This window comes from Canis lupus, chromosome 5 (genome assembly GCF_048164855.1).
Source record: "Canis lupus baileyi chromosome 5, mCanLup2.hap1, whole genome shotgun sequence".
Lineage (NCBI taxonomy): Eukaryota > Metazoa > Chordata > Mammalia > Carnivora > Canidae > Canis > Canis lupus.
This window is the reverse complement of record NC_132842.1, coordinates 60,594,688-60,608,104: the sequence shown is the minus strand read 5'-3', so window position 1 is coordinate 60,608,104 and position 13,417 is coordinate 60,594,688. Positions and strand designations below refer to the sequence as shown.

Below are 13,417 nucleotides of genomic sequence, written 5' to 3'. Positions count from 1 at the left end.
GAAAAAGGGCCACAGACCCTGGCCCCTGAGGGGGAAGACTAGTCAGCATCCAAGGTGGGAAGACAGGAGTAACAACCAGAGGTTGAGGTGGTAGGTGAGTCAGGGGAGCCCATTCATCCTGGCCCACAATTTAAAGGTCACCTACCATCATAGGAAGGAGTCATGTGTAGAGCTGCCATTTTGGAGCTGACGAGGCGCTAAATGATCACGTTTCATTCAGCCATCCAGCCACCATTAACTGCCCATTCACCATGTCTAGGCACTGCTTAGGGTACTGTGGTTTGTAAACGAGACAGACAAGGCCCTCACCCTCATAGAGCTCATTGGAATGTGGGGAGACGGTATACATGTAAATAGATATATCATAAGGCAGGAAATGATGGTGGGAGCAGTCTTTTTTTAGCCATAGTGATCTGAGGAGGTGATATTTGAGCAGAACTTGAATTGAGCAAGGTATGCAGGTCTCTGTTTCAGAGCTGCTCAGTTTTTGGTCCATCAAGAGTCCCTGTAATTTCTTGCCGCCATGTTTTATGAGCTGTTGGATTCCAAATAGACTACATTTGGCAAAGACAGAGATATGACTACGGAACTGGGTTAACCTGAGTGAAGCAGGGTCACCACAGGGAACTGACACAACCCAAGTCCAAAGCTGAGGCAGCACACATAGGACATGTCCAAGCTCACTGTCGCTGGTCAATGGTGGAGCCAATGCCAGGCCCCAGGTCTCCAGGGCAACTAAACTAAGATCTAAGCTGTAACAGTAAATGGAGCATTTCTTAAAAATGCTGACATGATTGGGAGGCCATAGGAGGTTATGCCTCCAATACCAAGGTGGAGTCCCAGGTCAAGGTGATGATGCTGACCTAAGAAGGGTGAGCCAGACACCCTAGCTCTCTGGGGACTTCTTTCGCCCTTTCCACTTGGGGTCATGATGCTTGTTAGTGGCCAAACTTCCTAAGAACCTGGCAGGTCTTCTGTCTCCAAGGCCAAGGTCCCAGGATTCAGACCAGCCAAACTGCTAAGAAGCAGAGCTCTAGAAGGCAGTGCTCTGAGCGTCACACCTGCCTAGAATGGGAGCTGGCATGTGCCCCCCACCCTCCCAGCACTGAGAGTCTTGGGAAAGGACAAGGTCCACATTACTTTCCAGATAATGGCAGCAGAGTCTCTGTACTGGAATCACAAGTCCTGGCCTTGCCCCTGGCTCCGTCTGGTGACAATTGGCAGCTGACATCATTGCTTCTGGCCTGAGTTACCCCTTATTAAAAATGGCATCTTTATAACAGATTTCTGCAAGTCACTGTCAACAGGACATATCCCTTGTTTTGTACCAGTCATTCCCCTGGGCGACTGATTTGTTTAATACTGTTATTTTAAAGACCCTTCTATTCTGTTATTCTTAGACTATCAAGTCTTAAATATCATATTAATTACTAAAGGATCTTACCTACTTTTTAAATAAATTTTCACAAACCATGCAACTCCATTTCACCATTAAATAGCTGGATTTTAAATTGGATCTTTCTTCTCTTCTTTTCAAATCACTGAAAGATCCCATTTGTGCTCACACGCTTCACTTGAGCCCAGCCTATAAGGCCGGGGGTCACCCAGCCTCTGGCTTATTCTGTGCAGGTTTTGTAGCTTTCTGCCCTTATTAGGAGAAATTCGCTCATGGTCAGGCAGCCTCCCCAGCAGCTGACTTTGAAGCTGGGAAGAGCTAGCTTCCATCTACAAGCAACCCAAGAGTCCACTGATGGTCCAATGACTCAGGCCCCACTCAGATGAAGGGACACCAAGCAGCCAGTGACAACTGCTGCATGATGCAGAGGCACACGGTGTGATTCCATTTCAGGAAAGACCGTGTACATACGGACTCTCAGATAAAAGGACTGAAATACACACTAACATGTGGATGGTGCTTCCCTCCAGGTGGTGGGATGATGGCTGATTTTTTTTTCTTCTTTTTTGCTTAGCTGTGTAAGTTGGAATCCATAAGTGTTCCAACAACAGGCCTTTCAGACAGAGCTGGAGAAGTTAGGGAAAGAGGAGGGAAAGCTATCATTTAAAGGCGATCCACACTTAGAAGCAAAAAAGAAAAAAAAAAGCAACGGTAGAAATCACAATGGTTTTGGGAGGACACTACACTTTTTTATTTTATTTTGTTTTATTTTTTTAAAATATTTATTTATTTATCTATGATAGACAGGGAGAGAGAGAGGCAGAGACACTGGAGGAGGGAGAAGCAGGCTCCATGCTGGGAACCCGACGCAGGACTTGATCCTGGGACTCCAGGATTGTGCCCTGGGCCAAAGGCAGGCGCTAAACCGCTGAGCCACCCAGGGATCCCCGACTTTTTTATTTTAATAGGTTTTAATGCATATTATGAAAAAAATATAAGTTGTACAATAACCCCATGTGATCAGCTCCCTGCTGCCCTCTTTGACCTCATCTCCCCCCCCCCCCACTTTCCCTGGTACTTATTCCATTGTGGCCCCACTAACTCTTCACCATTCTTCTAACACAGAGGAGGGGGGCAGGGCCTTTACACTTGCTGTTCTCTCTACTCAAAATATTCTTCCTCACATATATGCAGGGTTCAGTTATCATCATTCAGGCCTCAGTTTCATATGCCACCTTCTTTCCTGGCTCCTAACTCCACCCCGCCAAACCCCATCCCTCTACCCTTCTTGTGTTCATCACTCTAAATATTATTTATTCAGTTATTTATTTTCTGTCTTCCCCAGCTACATGGTGAGTCCTTTGAAGTCAAGGTCTATGTCTGTCCTGTCCACCACTGTCTGCTGGGTGCTGTAGGGCTGGTACCTGGCATGAGTAGTCAGTTCTATGGATGAGAGGAAGAGGAAGTCATCACCTTCAGGAAAGCTCTGGCTCTGCCAGTTATGGAAGCTTAGACACAAGCGAAGCTTCTGACCCCCATCAGGGCCTCCGGGTCCCACTGCCTCTGCTCTGGGGAGAGGAACTCTGGGAAGTCAGAAATTGAGGTCTCAGCATATTACCTTGTAAGCACACAGGTCTCATCTCTGCCAGTGGTCTCTGAGCTGGTCATTCAAAACATGGATACCCTCCACCCATTCATCTAGGTCAAGACAAACTGCTGCTCTGGGTAGGAGGCAGACCCAAGGCCCCGGGAGACAAGACAAGTATTTTTTTTTTTTTTAAGATTTTATTTATTTATTCATGAGAAACATGCAGAGAGAGGCAGAGACACAGGCAGAGGGAGAAGCAGGCTCCCCATAGGGAGTCTGATGTGGGACTCGATCCCAGGATCCTGGGATCGTGGCCTGAACTGAGGCAGACGTTCAACCACTGAGCCACCCACGGGTCCCGAGACAAGACTAGTTTAGTCCTGCTTTGGCACTGATCAGTCTGTGACTTCTACATAATACCAGCAGTTGGTAATAATGGGCCTGTGTGCCAGCTTCTCCTTGCACATTCTTTAACACTGCTGATGGCCCTGTGAGGGACAGTCATTATCCCTAATTTAAAGAGTAGAGACCCAAAAAAAAACGAAAGAAAGAAAAATAAAGAGTGGAGACCTGGGCCCACAGAGGTCGGCAACCTGCCCACAGTCCATGCTGTTAGCAAGTAGGAGAGTCAGGGAGTGTCTAGCTCCTAACAGGTGCTCAATATATACATTTATGGAATGAATGAAGGAAAGAATGATGTCCTCTAGGGAACTGGAGCTGCTGCAGGGCTGGAAACACCCATCTCCCATCCACCTCTGGCCCTGCCCACACAGTACCTCCTGGACCACTGTTGACTGCTCCACTTAGTCCTCACTCTTGGTGGCACCCACAGAATCAGGGGCCAGGGTCTTTCCTGCAGTTCACACCCAACTTAAGCTTGATCCTTCTGTGAACAGTCAATGGGAGCTTCAACAGGGAAGAGAAGAGGTGGGGCCTCCTGCAGGACCTTCTCCTCTGCCTTTTGTTTCGGGTGCCTCCCCTCAAGCTGGCTGGCTCTTCCTGCTGGCTGGTGTTGTGACGTTTCCCACACTGGATTAGCTTGCATGTTTTCCAGGAGATTGGGTGGAACCGTCCCTGGGGAGGAAACATCAGACCTACGCCCTCGCCAGATCCAGAGCAGCCTCCCGACTGGGATCTCTGGCTTCCAGTCCCACCTGCCAGCCCAGGAAGCTCCTTCCGTTCCTTTACAGCACGTTTCCCAGCACCCCGTGTGCCTGCTGGGCGCGGGTGGGGGACCTCTGGAAGACACGCAGAGACTGCGTACAGAAGCGGCTCTCCAGAGAGCCGGTGTGGCATGTGCTGATTCCCTCTCCGGAGTCCTGTGTTGTTCTCTGTCCCTGCAGCCAGCTCGTGTGCAACTTTCCTTGCTGCCCCCAAGCCCATACTATAGGTCCTCCTCTCGTATCTCTTGCCCATGATATTTTTCTTCTTGGTGGCATTTATTCCAATTGTAATTTAATCAATCATTTGTGAAATTGCTTATTTGATACATACCTTCTGCAGTAGGAGTCAAGCTCTCTGGTGTCTGCCAGTTGACTCTTCTGTCCCCAGCACCTGACACCGTGCCTGGTACATAGTAGCTACCCAGACAATATGGGGAAAGTGCATTAGGGGACGAGTGAATGAATGAACCAGAGACGCTTACAAACTACCTTCAAAGAAGCCTCCAAATTATTAGGAGCTAGAGATTTTAAGATAGAAGAGGGAAAATCTTTCTGTTTTGCAATTGATAGATGTTTTTATTGCCTGGTGTCACCCACTAACCTCCTACTTCAGGGGAGCACTACGGAAAGCAAGGAGCCTGTGGCACAATGGAGAACCTCCTGGAATTTTGTCCCTACTCCATCACAAGCTAACTGTATGCCTATAGGCAAATCTCTTCTCTGTAAGTCATAAGTTCCCACCTGGAAAATGACTATTTCTGTGTTGGCTCCAAGGAGGACCATTTCCCTATCCCAGGTAGAGGGCATCATGGCAAGAGCATGCCCCCTGGTATCAGATGGCCCCAGGGTTCATTTGACATTTAGGGAGCATCACTGGGAAACCGCTGTGCCCCTTTCATCTGCCATCCTCAGGGTGGTGGCATTTAACCTCACAGTCACAAGATGGCTGCCATGGCGCCAGTGTTCACTTTCTCACATAACCACATATAGAGGCAAGAATCCAGGGGATGGCCGGGGGAGGGACAGCCAGGGGTAGAGGAACGGTGGAGTAGGGAGGCAGAAAAGCTGTTCTCTCTTTGAACCAAGAAGGAAAACCTTTTCTCAGAGGCAGGTCCAGCCACTTCCCCCTCAGTCTTACTTGAACTGGATCACATGGTCACTCTTAGCTGCAAGGGACGCAGGGAGAGGACCTCACCATGATAAGAAGGGAATGGCTTTTGGGTGACAGACCCTTCAGTTGGCCCTTGGCAGATACCACAATAGTTAGCTTTCTTGTTCTCAACACTCGCCTTATTGTCCAGAAGGAGAATACCAAGGAGGCAGGGACCAGGCCTCATGGGCTTCAGAGTCTGATGAGATCTTATATCCAGCTGAACCTAGGTGACACATGCCAGGAAATTCCTATTGATTAATGACTCTCCCCTTCTTACTCTAGACCCCTCTCCTGGCCAAAGTGGTCCCCTCTGTTAAACATGAAGTGTCTGCCTCCCACCAAAAAGTATGTGTTGTTCTTTCAAATAACAAATGCACATTTTTTTAGTGAAACAAAACAGACATGTAAAGAGAAAAAAAAAGTCACCAAATGCCACTGCCTTAAAGTGATTATTGATGATATTTTGTTAAGCATCCAGCCCTTCTCCCCCCTACTCCCTCCACACCCCTTCCTCCTACCAGCACCATCACACACAAATGTAGTTTTATAACAATGGCTGCGCAGGACACACCAGATACTCTAAGGGTGTTTTCATGTTACAATCCTGTCCAGGCTCCATGCAGTCTGATAGGTTCTATGGAGCTCCTAATTGCTGGTGTGTGTCATTAACTCACTGTTGGATTAAAAACGCATTCTGTGAATCCAGGGAAGTCGTTTCCCACCACTGCGAGGCAGGGGTGTGGCTCCAGGGCCATCTCCCTATTGCTGACCACATCTCCCTGATGACTGGGAACTGTTGTCAGTGGTAAGGTGCTCAGCACTGACCCTCACCTACAACAGTCAGCATATGAATCCCCAGCTGCAATTAGAAACACATAACATCCCTAAGCAGCCCCCAAATCAGGAAATTCAGCCTTTCAACCCACTGTTGCTTGGCTGATGTTCATTAGGCAAATGAGTAGCTTCTCTGCTCCAGTGCCAAGAAAGCCCCCTCTCCCTGCGTCCTTCTTTCTGTGGCTGTTGCTGTGGCTATCTCCTCCTGGCAAGCAGTGGTCCAACCATGGCTTCCTGGCTTTCCTGCCCTGTGGCCCTGGGTTATGTCCTCTCCTCAAGAAGAGAGACATGGGACAGCCAGCAAACTGCACTCCCTGCCCCACTGCCATCCTGTCACCAAATACAACAACAATAACAACAATAATAACAGCGGGACCAATTGAGTGCTTACCATGCCCAGCACTTCTCTTTATGTAGAGGAGGTGAGGAGGGTTGGTACTACCAGGCCCATCTCTGTGGAAAGCTGAGGGAGCTGAAACACTAGGCAGCTAAAAAAATGACTCTGCTCCATAGCTCGAGTCTGGCTCCCAAAGCACCCCCTTAATCTGGATCCCCAATGGGACTATGGTGGAGAGCAGAGAGACAGTCCCAGTGCTGGAGAAAGGGAAGTGGAGGAGGGGCATTTAGTCCAGGCTGGAGATAGTGTGAAGATTATGCATTCTAGCCACCTAGGGCCCTCGAGTTTCTGAGCCTCCAGAAACTAGGAGGAAAAGTGTGTGTTGGTGCATTCATCACAATCTCAGAAGCATCTGTGATTCAAAGGAGGAGAATGGCTACTGGGGCAGATGATCCTCTACGGTCTCTTCCAGCTCCTGAGCCTGTGGTTCTGTGACCATATAAGGCCACTGTGCCCAGGGAGTCTCACTGCAGCTGAGTGCAATCCTGTGCTGAGAGGGGGAAGCAGAGAGCAAAGAAAGCCCTTGTCCAGGCCTCCTGTAAGGTCCCTAAGGCAGCAAAGATGAGGAGCCAAGGCAGGGGAGGCAAGGGGTCCCTCCTTGTTTGCCTCTTCCTAGGAATTTCAGACTTGCTCTGGTGGGCTTGGATTCATCCCGCCCCCCTTCCATTTCTACTTGAGATCTCCTCCTTCAGTTGCATTGCCAGGTTTCCAGAGTCCAGCTGGTGGCTCCTGTCCAAAGTCAAACATTGAGGGCTACAGAGGCAGCCTTTGCCTGCTGGTTCTTCTGGTTTGGTAGCTTGGTCCACCCTTCAGAGTCCCTGAGCTTGTGGTGGGCATGATTGCAGCATCTAACCTGGCTTCCCTCTGCTACCCTGGCTCTGCAGGTGTAAGAAATCTGGTGGATTCCCACCCCAACATTCTCTCTCTCTCTCTCTCTCTCTCTCTCAGACACACACACACACCTCTGTTAGTGAGCTCCTTGGGCAGGGGTGGGGCTTGTGTATCTGTCTAATCCTGGCTCACATAGTTATGTCCCACTTTCTCTGAGTACTGTCCAGAGCCCAGTGCTGTGCCAAATAATATGGAGAGGAAGAAGTGAGAAGGGTGAGATGTGGTACCTGGCCTCCAGGGGCAGGCAGGCTGGTGGTAAAAGTAATAGACAAGCCTAGCAGGAGATGATCTCTAATGATTGTCGTTAATCAAGGTGCAGAGCATGTTTGAGTCATGACTGTATTAATTGTAAGTGGCAGAAACACAAGTCAAATTAGCTTATGCAAAAATAAGAGGGAATTATTGGGCTCCTGTCACTCAGAAGCGTAAAGGAGGATTAGCTTCAGGTATGACTGGATCCAGTGGCTCAAATGATGTCCCTGGGACTTTATTCTACACTTGGATGAAGATCAGTTTGTAGGGCTGCTGCAGTGTGATGCCAGAGATGCCACTGTCACTAAGGTGTCGCATGCAGCCTCACTCCTGCTTTACAAATCCTGGTGTTACCTCCCCAGGACTCAGACCTCAGCTGAGACCAGACTCCCCTGGGCTGCCTCTCCAACCCCTGACCAGGGGCACCTGGCTGGCTCAGTTGGTAAAGTATGTGCCTCTCAATCTCAGGGATGCAAGCTCAAGCCCCATGTTGGGCATAGAGCCTACTTTAAAAATACATACACACATACATACACCCTGACAGGACACCTCCTTTCTTTGCCCCACACTCCTGGGCTGATATCATAGGACATGTTCTGATACTCACTTTGTGTGTGAAATCTCTGGATCTTCTGGGAGCCTGGATATAGGATGTGTAGGTTTTTATTATACTTGCTTGACAGAAGAAGAGGTGAGCCCGAGAAAGACAGAGTAATCTGCTAATGTCTTCTCAGCCTAGGAGCAGAGCATGGGTCCCCAGTACACTTCACTTTTGTACTCTGCCTCAATGCTTGGACTGGACTGGATAGAAAACTGCCTGGAGGGTCTCAGCCTGGTGCCTGGGGTGGCACAAGATAAAGAAGCTTCATGTAAGGTTTGCAGAAATGATTCAATGTGGGAGAAACTTGCTCTAGTCCTGTTAGTTTTGTAACTTGTTCAGACTGGCTTATATTAGCTTAAAATTGGGCTTCCTGTTTCAGGGTAGAATTTTAAATTGGCCTCTACCAAGAAGTAGTGCTAACACTGGAAAAGTTGGACCATACAAAACAATATATATAAAAAAAAACAACAACAAAAAAAGATACTGTTAGTAATCCCACCACTCAGGGGAAAACACTAAAATTTTTAAGAATCAATCCTTTTAGTATTACTTTCATGCCACCTTCCTCATCTTCTTTGCCCTCCACCAGCAATGATTTGAGTCATATATCCTTAAAAGTATCACTTAAGATCTTTATTTTCTATTTCCCCATCTTATCTGGAGAGGCAGAGTAGAGCAGTGGAAGGCTGACTCCTTAGGCTCAGGAGCCAGGCAGATGTGGGCAAGCCCAGTTCTATCCCTGGGTGTCATTGGTAAAGGACTTAACCCTTCAGGTCTTGAGTTTCTTATCTACGAGGAGCTATTGTGAGGAATAAATGCCAAGTGCCTGTCACATCATAAGTATATAATAAATGGTAGCTCTGAATAGTAATACCCACATTCTAAAGTCAGAATCCCCCGAACAGAACTTCCTTCATTGGTGGTGTAAAAGAAACAAAATAGAGATGCCTAGGCAGCTCAATAGTTGAGCATCTTTCTTTGGCTCAGGGCATGATCCTGGGGTCCTGGGATCGAGTCCCATAGGAGCCTCTCTGCAGGGAGCCTGCTTCTCTGCCTGTGTCTCTACCTCTGTCTCTCTGTGTCTTTCATAAATAAATAAGTAAAATCTTGAAAGAAAGAAAGAAAGAAAGAAAGAAAGAAAGAAAGAAAGAAAGAAAGAAGAAAGAAAGAAAGAAAGAAAGAAAGAAAGAAAGAAAGAAAGAAAGAAAAAAGAAAGAAAGAAAAGAAAGAAAAAAGAAGGAAGGAAGGAAGGAAGGAAGGAAGGAAGGAAGGAAGGAAGGAAGGAAGGAAGGAAATAATAACAGCAGCTGATGTTTGAGGACTTACTATTTGTGTTAGGGTGGTATGATGAGTGATACTAATGGGTGTGAAAAATTAGAGTTCCAAACCCTAGTGGAGGCAGATCCTGAAGGCAGCCAAGGACCTAGAGAGTATTACCAGGAGAGTGGTAAGGCCTGCTGGTCCAGAACATAGAATGAGAAACTCATTGCACTGGTTTCTTGAGAGAGAGTATCATGAGGACTGACTAGTCCCAGCTGCACCTCTTAGGTTACCCAGCAAGTCCCACCCTTGGAGGGGTGTCTGGTTGTGGAGCCTGGGTAACAATTGGCTTTTTAAAAAAAAAAAAAAAAAGATTTTATTTATTTATTCGTAGAGACACAGCTAGAGAGAGAGAGAGGCAGAGATACAGGCAGAGGGAGAAGCAGGCACCACGCAGGGAGCCCGATGCGGGACTCGATCCCAGGTCTCCAGGATCACGCCCTGGGCTGCAAGCGGCGCCAAACCGCTGCGCCACCAGGGCTGCCCACAATTGGCTTTTTTATATAGCTTTTAAGTTGTCTACAATTTACAGTATATATCTTAACTTACCATGCTTTACTTTTAAGTGCTTCATTTATCAGAATTTTTCAACAGTATATTTCTATTTTAGCCCTCCCATCCTTTGTGCTATAATTGCATATGTTTTAGTTTTACATATATTATAAATATCACAATGCCTTTTTTTTTTAAAGCCTTTTTCCTCTCTTTGCTTTAGTTTGGATAGTTTCCATTGTGTTCAAGGTCACTAACCTTCTATGAGTTAACCCCATACTGGGAAATTTTTATCTCAAATATTGTATTTTCATCTCTAGATATCCCATTCTGTTCTTTTTTGTGTCTTCCATTCTCTACTCATTATATTCATATTTTCCTTTAATTTCTTGAAAATATTTTAAATAGGTATTTTTAAAGTCTTTACTGTTAATTATATCATCTCTGTCACTCCTGAGTCTGCTTTTGTTAACTGGTTGTGGGTCACATTGGCTTCTTTGCAAAGCCAGGAATTTTGTATTGGATGCTGGATATTAAAAATATCATATTGTTGAGTGTCTGATTTTGTTGTTGTCACTGAAAGTATTGAACTTTATTCTAATTAAGTTACTTAGGGGTCAGCTTGTTTTTTTGTTTTTTTTTTTTTTTTTAAGGCTAATTTTTAAGCAGGGGCAGGTCTAAAGTAGCTTTAACTCTAGGGCCAGTTTCGCCCTACTGCTATGGCATGAGCCTTCTTAGGGTCTCTGCTGAGTGTCCTCAGTGTTCAGCAAGGACTCTCCACTCTGCCTAGGTCAGAACTTGCACATCTTCCAGCCTTGGATGAGCCCTGGGAAGTATTCTGCTTTTAAGCTCCCTGGTGTTTGCTCCTTGCTGAGCTCATGCGGTCTTACCTTATTCAGCTCAAGACCCAAGAAGATGCCTATTCATGCAAAGGGAGCTTCCTTTCTCTTTGTCTCTCTAGTTTTCTCTCCTGGAATCCCAGCCACCTCAGCCTTCCTGAACTTGGATCTTTGCCTCATCAACTTAATAATTCTGCACTCTGCCTAGGCTCTCTGAGCCTGCGCTGAGGGCTGGTAAATGCCTCCAGGGGAAAGCCGAGGCCATCACAGAACTCCCCATTATTTGTTTCCCTTTGTCTCCAGGATCACAGTCCTATATGGTCTCCGAAACTGCTTGTTTCATATATTTTCTCCAATTTTCTAGTTGTTTACAGTGGGACCTAGCAACTTCTTTAAGATCCCTCTAGGGTAGTGCACCAATGATCCAGACTGGGTGTATACTCCCTCTGGAAACTTGCACAGAAATAGATGTAGGGGTAAAGAAGCCCATGAAGTCAGAAAGGTCATTCTGATCTGCTTCTTAGAGAAACCCCAGATAAAGACCTAACACCAGTATCAAGTCAGATTTTACAAAAAGAATTATTAGTGTCCATCCACTGGTGGATGGATAAATAAGATGTGGTATATCCATACAATGAATATAATTTGGCAATAAAAGGAAATGGAGTACTGAAAGTTTCTGTGACATAATGAATCTTGGGTACCCGGGTGACGGGTGGTTGAGTGTCTGCCTTTGGTGCAGGGAGTGATCCCGGAGTCCTAGGATCGAATCCTCCATCAGGCTCCCTGTGGAGAGCCTGCTTCTCCCTCTATGTCTCTGCCTCTCTTTCTGTGTCTCTCATGAATAAATAAGTAAAATCTTAAAAAAAAAAAAAAGCATGATGAATCTTGAAACATGATGCTAAGTGAAATAAGCTAGTTATAAAAGACCACTTATTGTATGATACCATTTATTTATGTCCAGAATAGGCAAATCTATAGAAACAGAATACAGCTTTGCGGTTGCTTACTGGGCATGGGGGTGAGGAGTGACTGCTATAGGTAGTAGGTTTCTTTTGGGGGAAGGGACAAAATGTTCTAAAATTAGACTGCAAGTGATCATTGCCCAAGCCCACGAATGGACTAAAAAACTTGATCGCACACTTTAAATGGGTGGATTGTACAGAATGTGAATTATATCTCAGTAAAACTGTTTTTTAAAAAAAGAACTGTGAGCAATTTCCTTCTGTACTGAGAGTAATGAAGGGATGGAAAGCAATGGAAAGCGCTGTGGGGGGTTGGAAGAGAAGTCTCAGCTCTTAGATGGATGTATGTTCATATTGTAAGTAATATTCAACCCTGAACTGAAAAATGTGACCAGTGAGGAGTTTGCACAGTTTTCTTGGGGGAGATGGTGTCTACTGTCAGATGTTAGTCTTTGAATCCACTCACTCTTTCTTACTTGCTCCAACCATAAGAGAATTCTTGCCAAATTTTGTTTTTTTCATCTCTTCCCCGCCTTCTCTCCTGTTGGGAACCTGGTTGGCAGTGAGCACGTGTTGAGTGGCTACTATCTGCAGGGAGATGGGACATTAGGGCACGTCTGGCCTTACCCCTGAGCTCAGAGGAACCTGAGAACAGGAGGGCAGAGAGTGTCATGTGGCCTCTGGGAACTGTGATGTCAGCTTTGTCATGTCACTGTTCAGAGCCACCAGAATAAGGTTGACGTGGTAGTCAAATCCTAGCCAAGGACAGAAGAGTAGACACATGCCTTCTGTTGAGTCTTCTACTGTCAAAGATGAAGAAGATTCATTTTAAGTGAGTCCTCTTACATGTAAGCACTGTGGATTTTCTGCAAAAGAAAAATCATTACTCACTTGCAGGTTCCTGCAGGGGTCTTCATCAGTGTAATTCTACGTGGAAACTTAGGTTAAGACCATGAGCTTTGCTTAAAAATACTAACCGCTAACACTTACTGAGTGCTTACTGTGTGTTCCTCCTGTTCTAAGCATTTTCAAGTATAACTAGCACCTTGTTGCCTGATACTTCTTTTGCTATATATAAGTAGTATAAAAGACTATATTTCTTTTTGCCACTATTCTGTTTTTCTGCTTAATTCTCAGTAATTCAGGTAAACTCCTCTTTCAGATGTTATGGTACTAGTGCAGCAGCTGAGGGATTGAGCATCCAGGTTAGACACAGCCCTAGGCCAGCTGAGCCAAGAGGTTGGCCCCAGGGGTGTCACATGCCTGGTGTTCCTTGGTACCAAGTGAGGACAGTGCACTCATCAGATGTGGTGTGTGTGGTTTCTCTCTAGGATCATTCACGAAGATGGCTTCTCTGGAGAAGACGTGAAACAGTACAAGCCTGTTGTCTACAGCAACACTATCCAGTCCCTGGCAGCCATCGTCCGGGCCATGGACACTTTGGGCATTGAATATGGTGACAAGGAGAGAAAGGTAGGCCATTGTGCCCATGGGCACTGCAAGGAGAGGTCCTGTGCTCTTTATAG

General features: G+C 46.3%; 1 protein-coding gene across 2 annotated transcripts in view; it reads left to right on the top strand.

The window, feature by feature from the left end:
* The window catches only part of GNAO1 (G protein subunit alpha o1), a 172,938-nt gene that overhangs the window by 77,474 nt on the left and 82,047 nt on the right, over positions 1-13,417 (top strand). For both annotated transcript variants that reach the window (XM_072827038.1, XM_072827037.1), the window contains exon 3: positions 13,223-13,364. In XM_072827038.1, the coding sequence (XP_072683139.1) occupies positions 13,223-13,364 (142 nt within the window). The remainder of the gene's footprint in view (positions 1-13,222; positions 13,365-13,417) is intronic.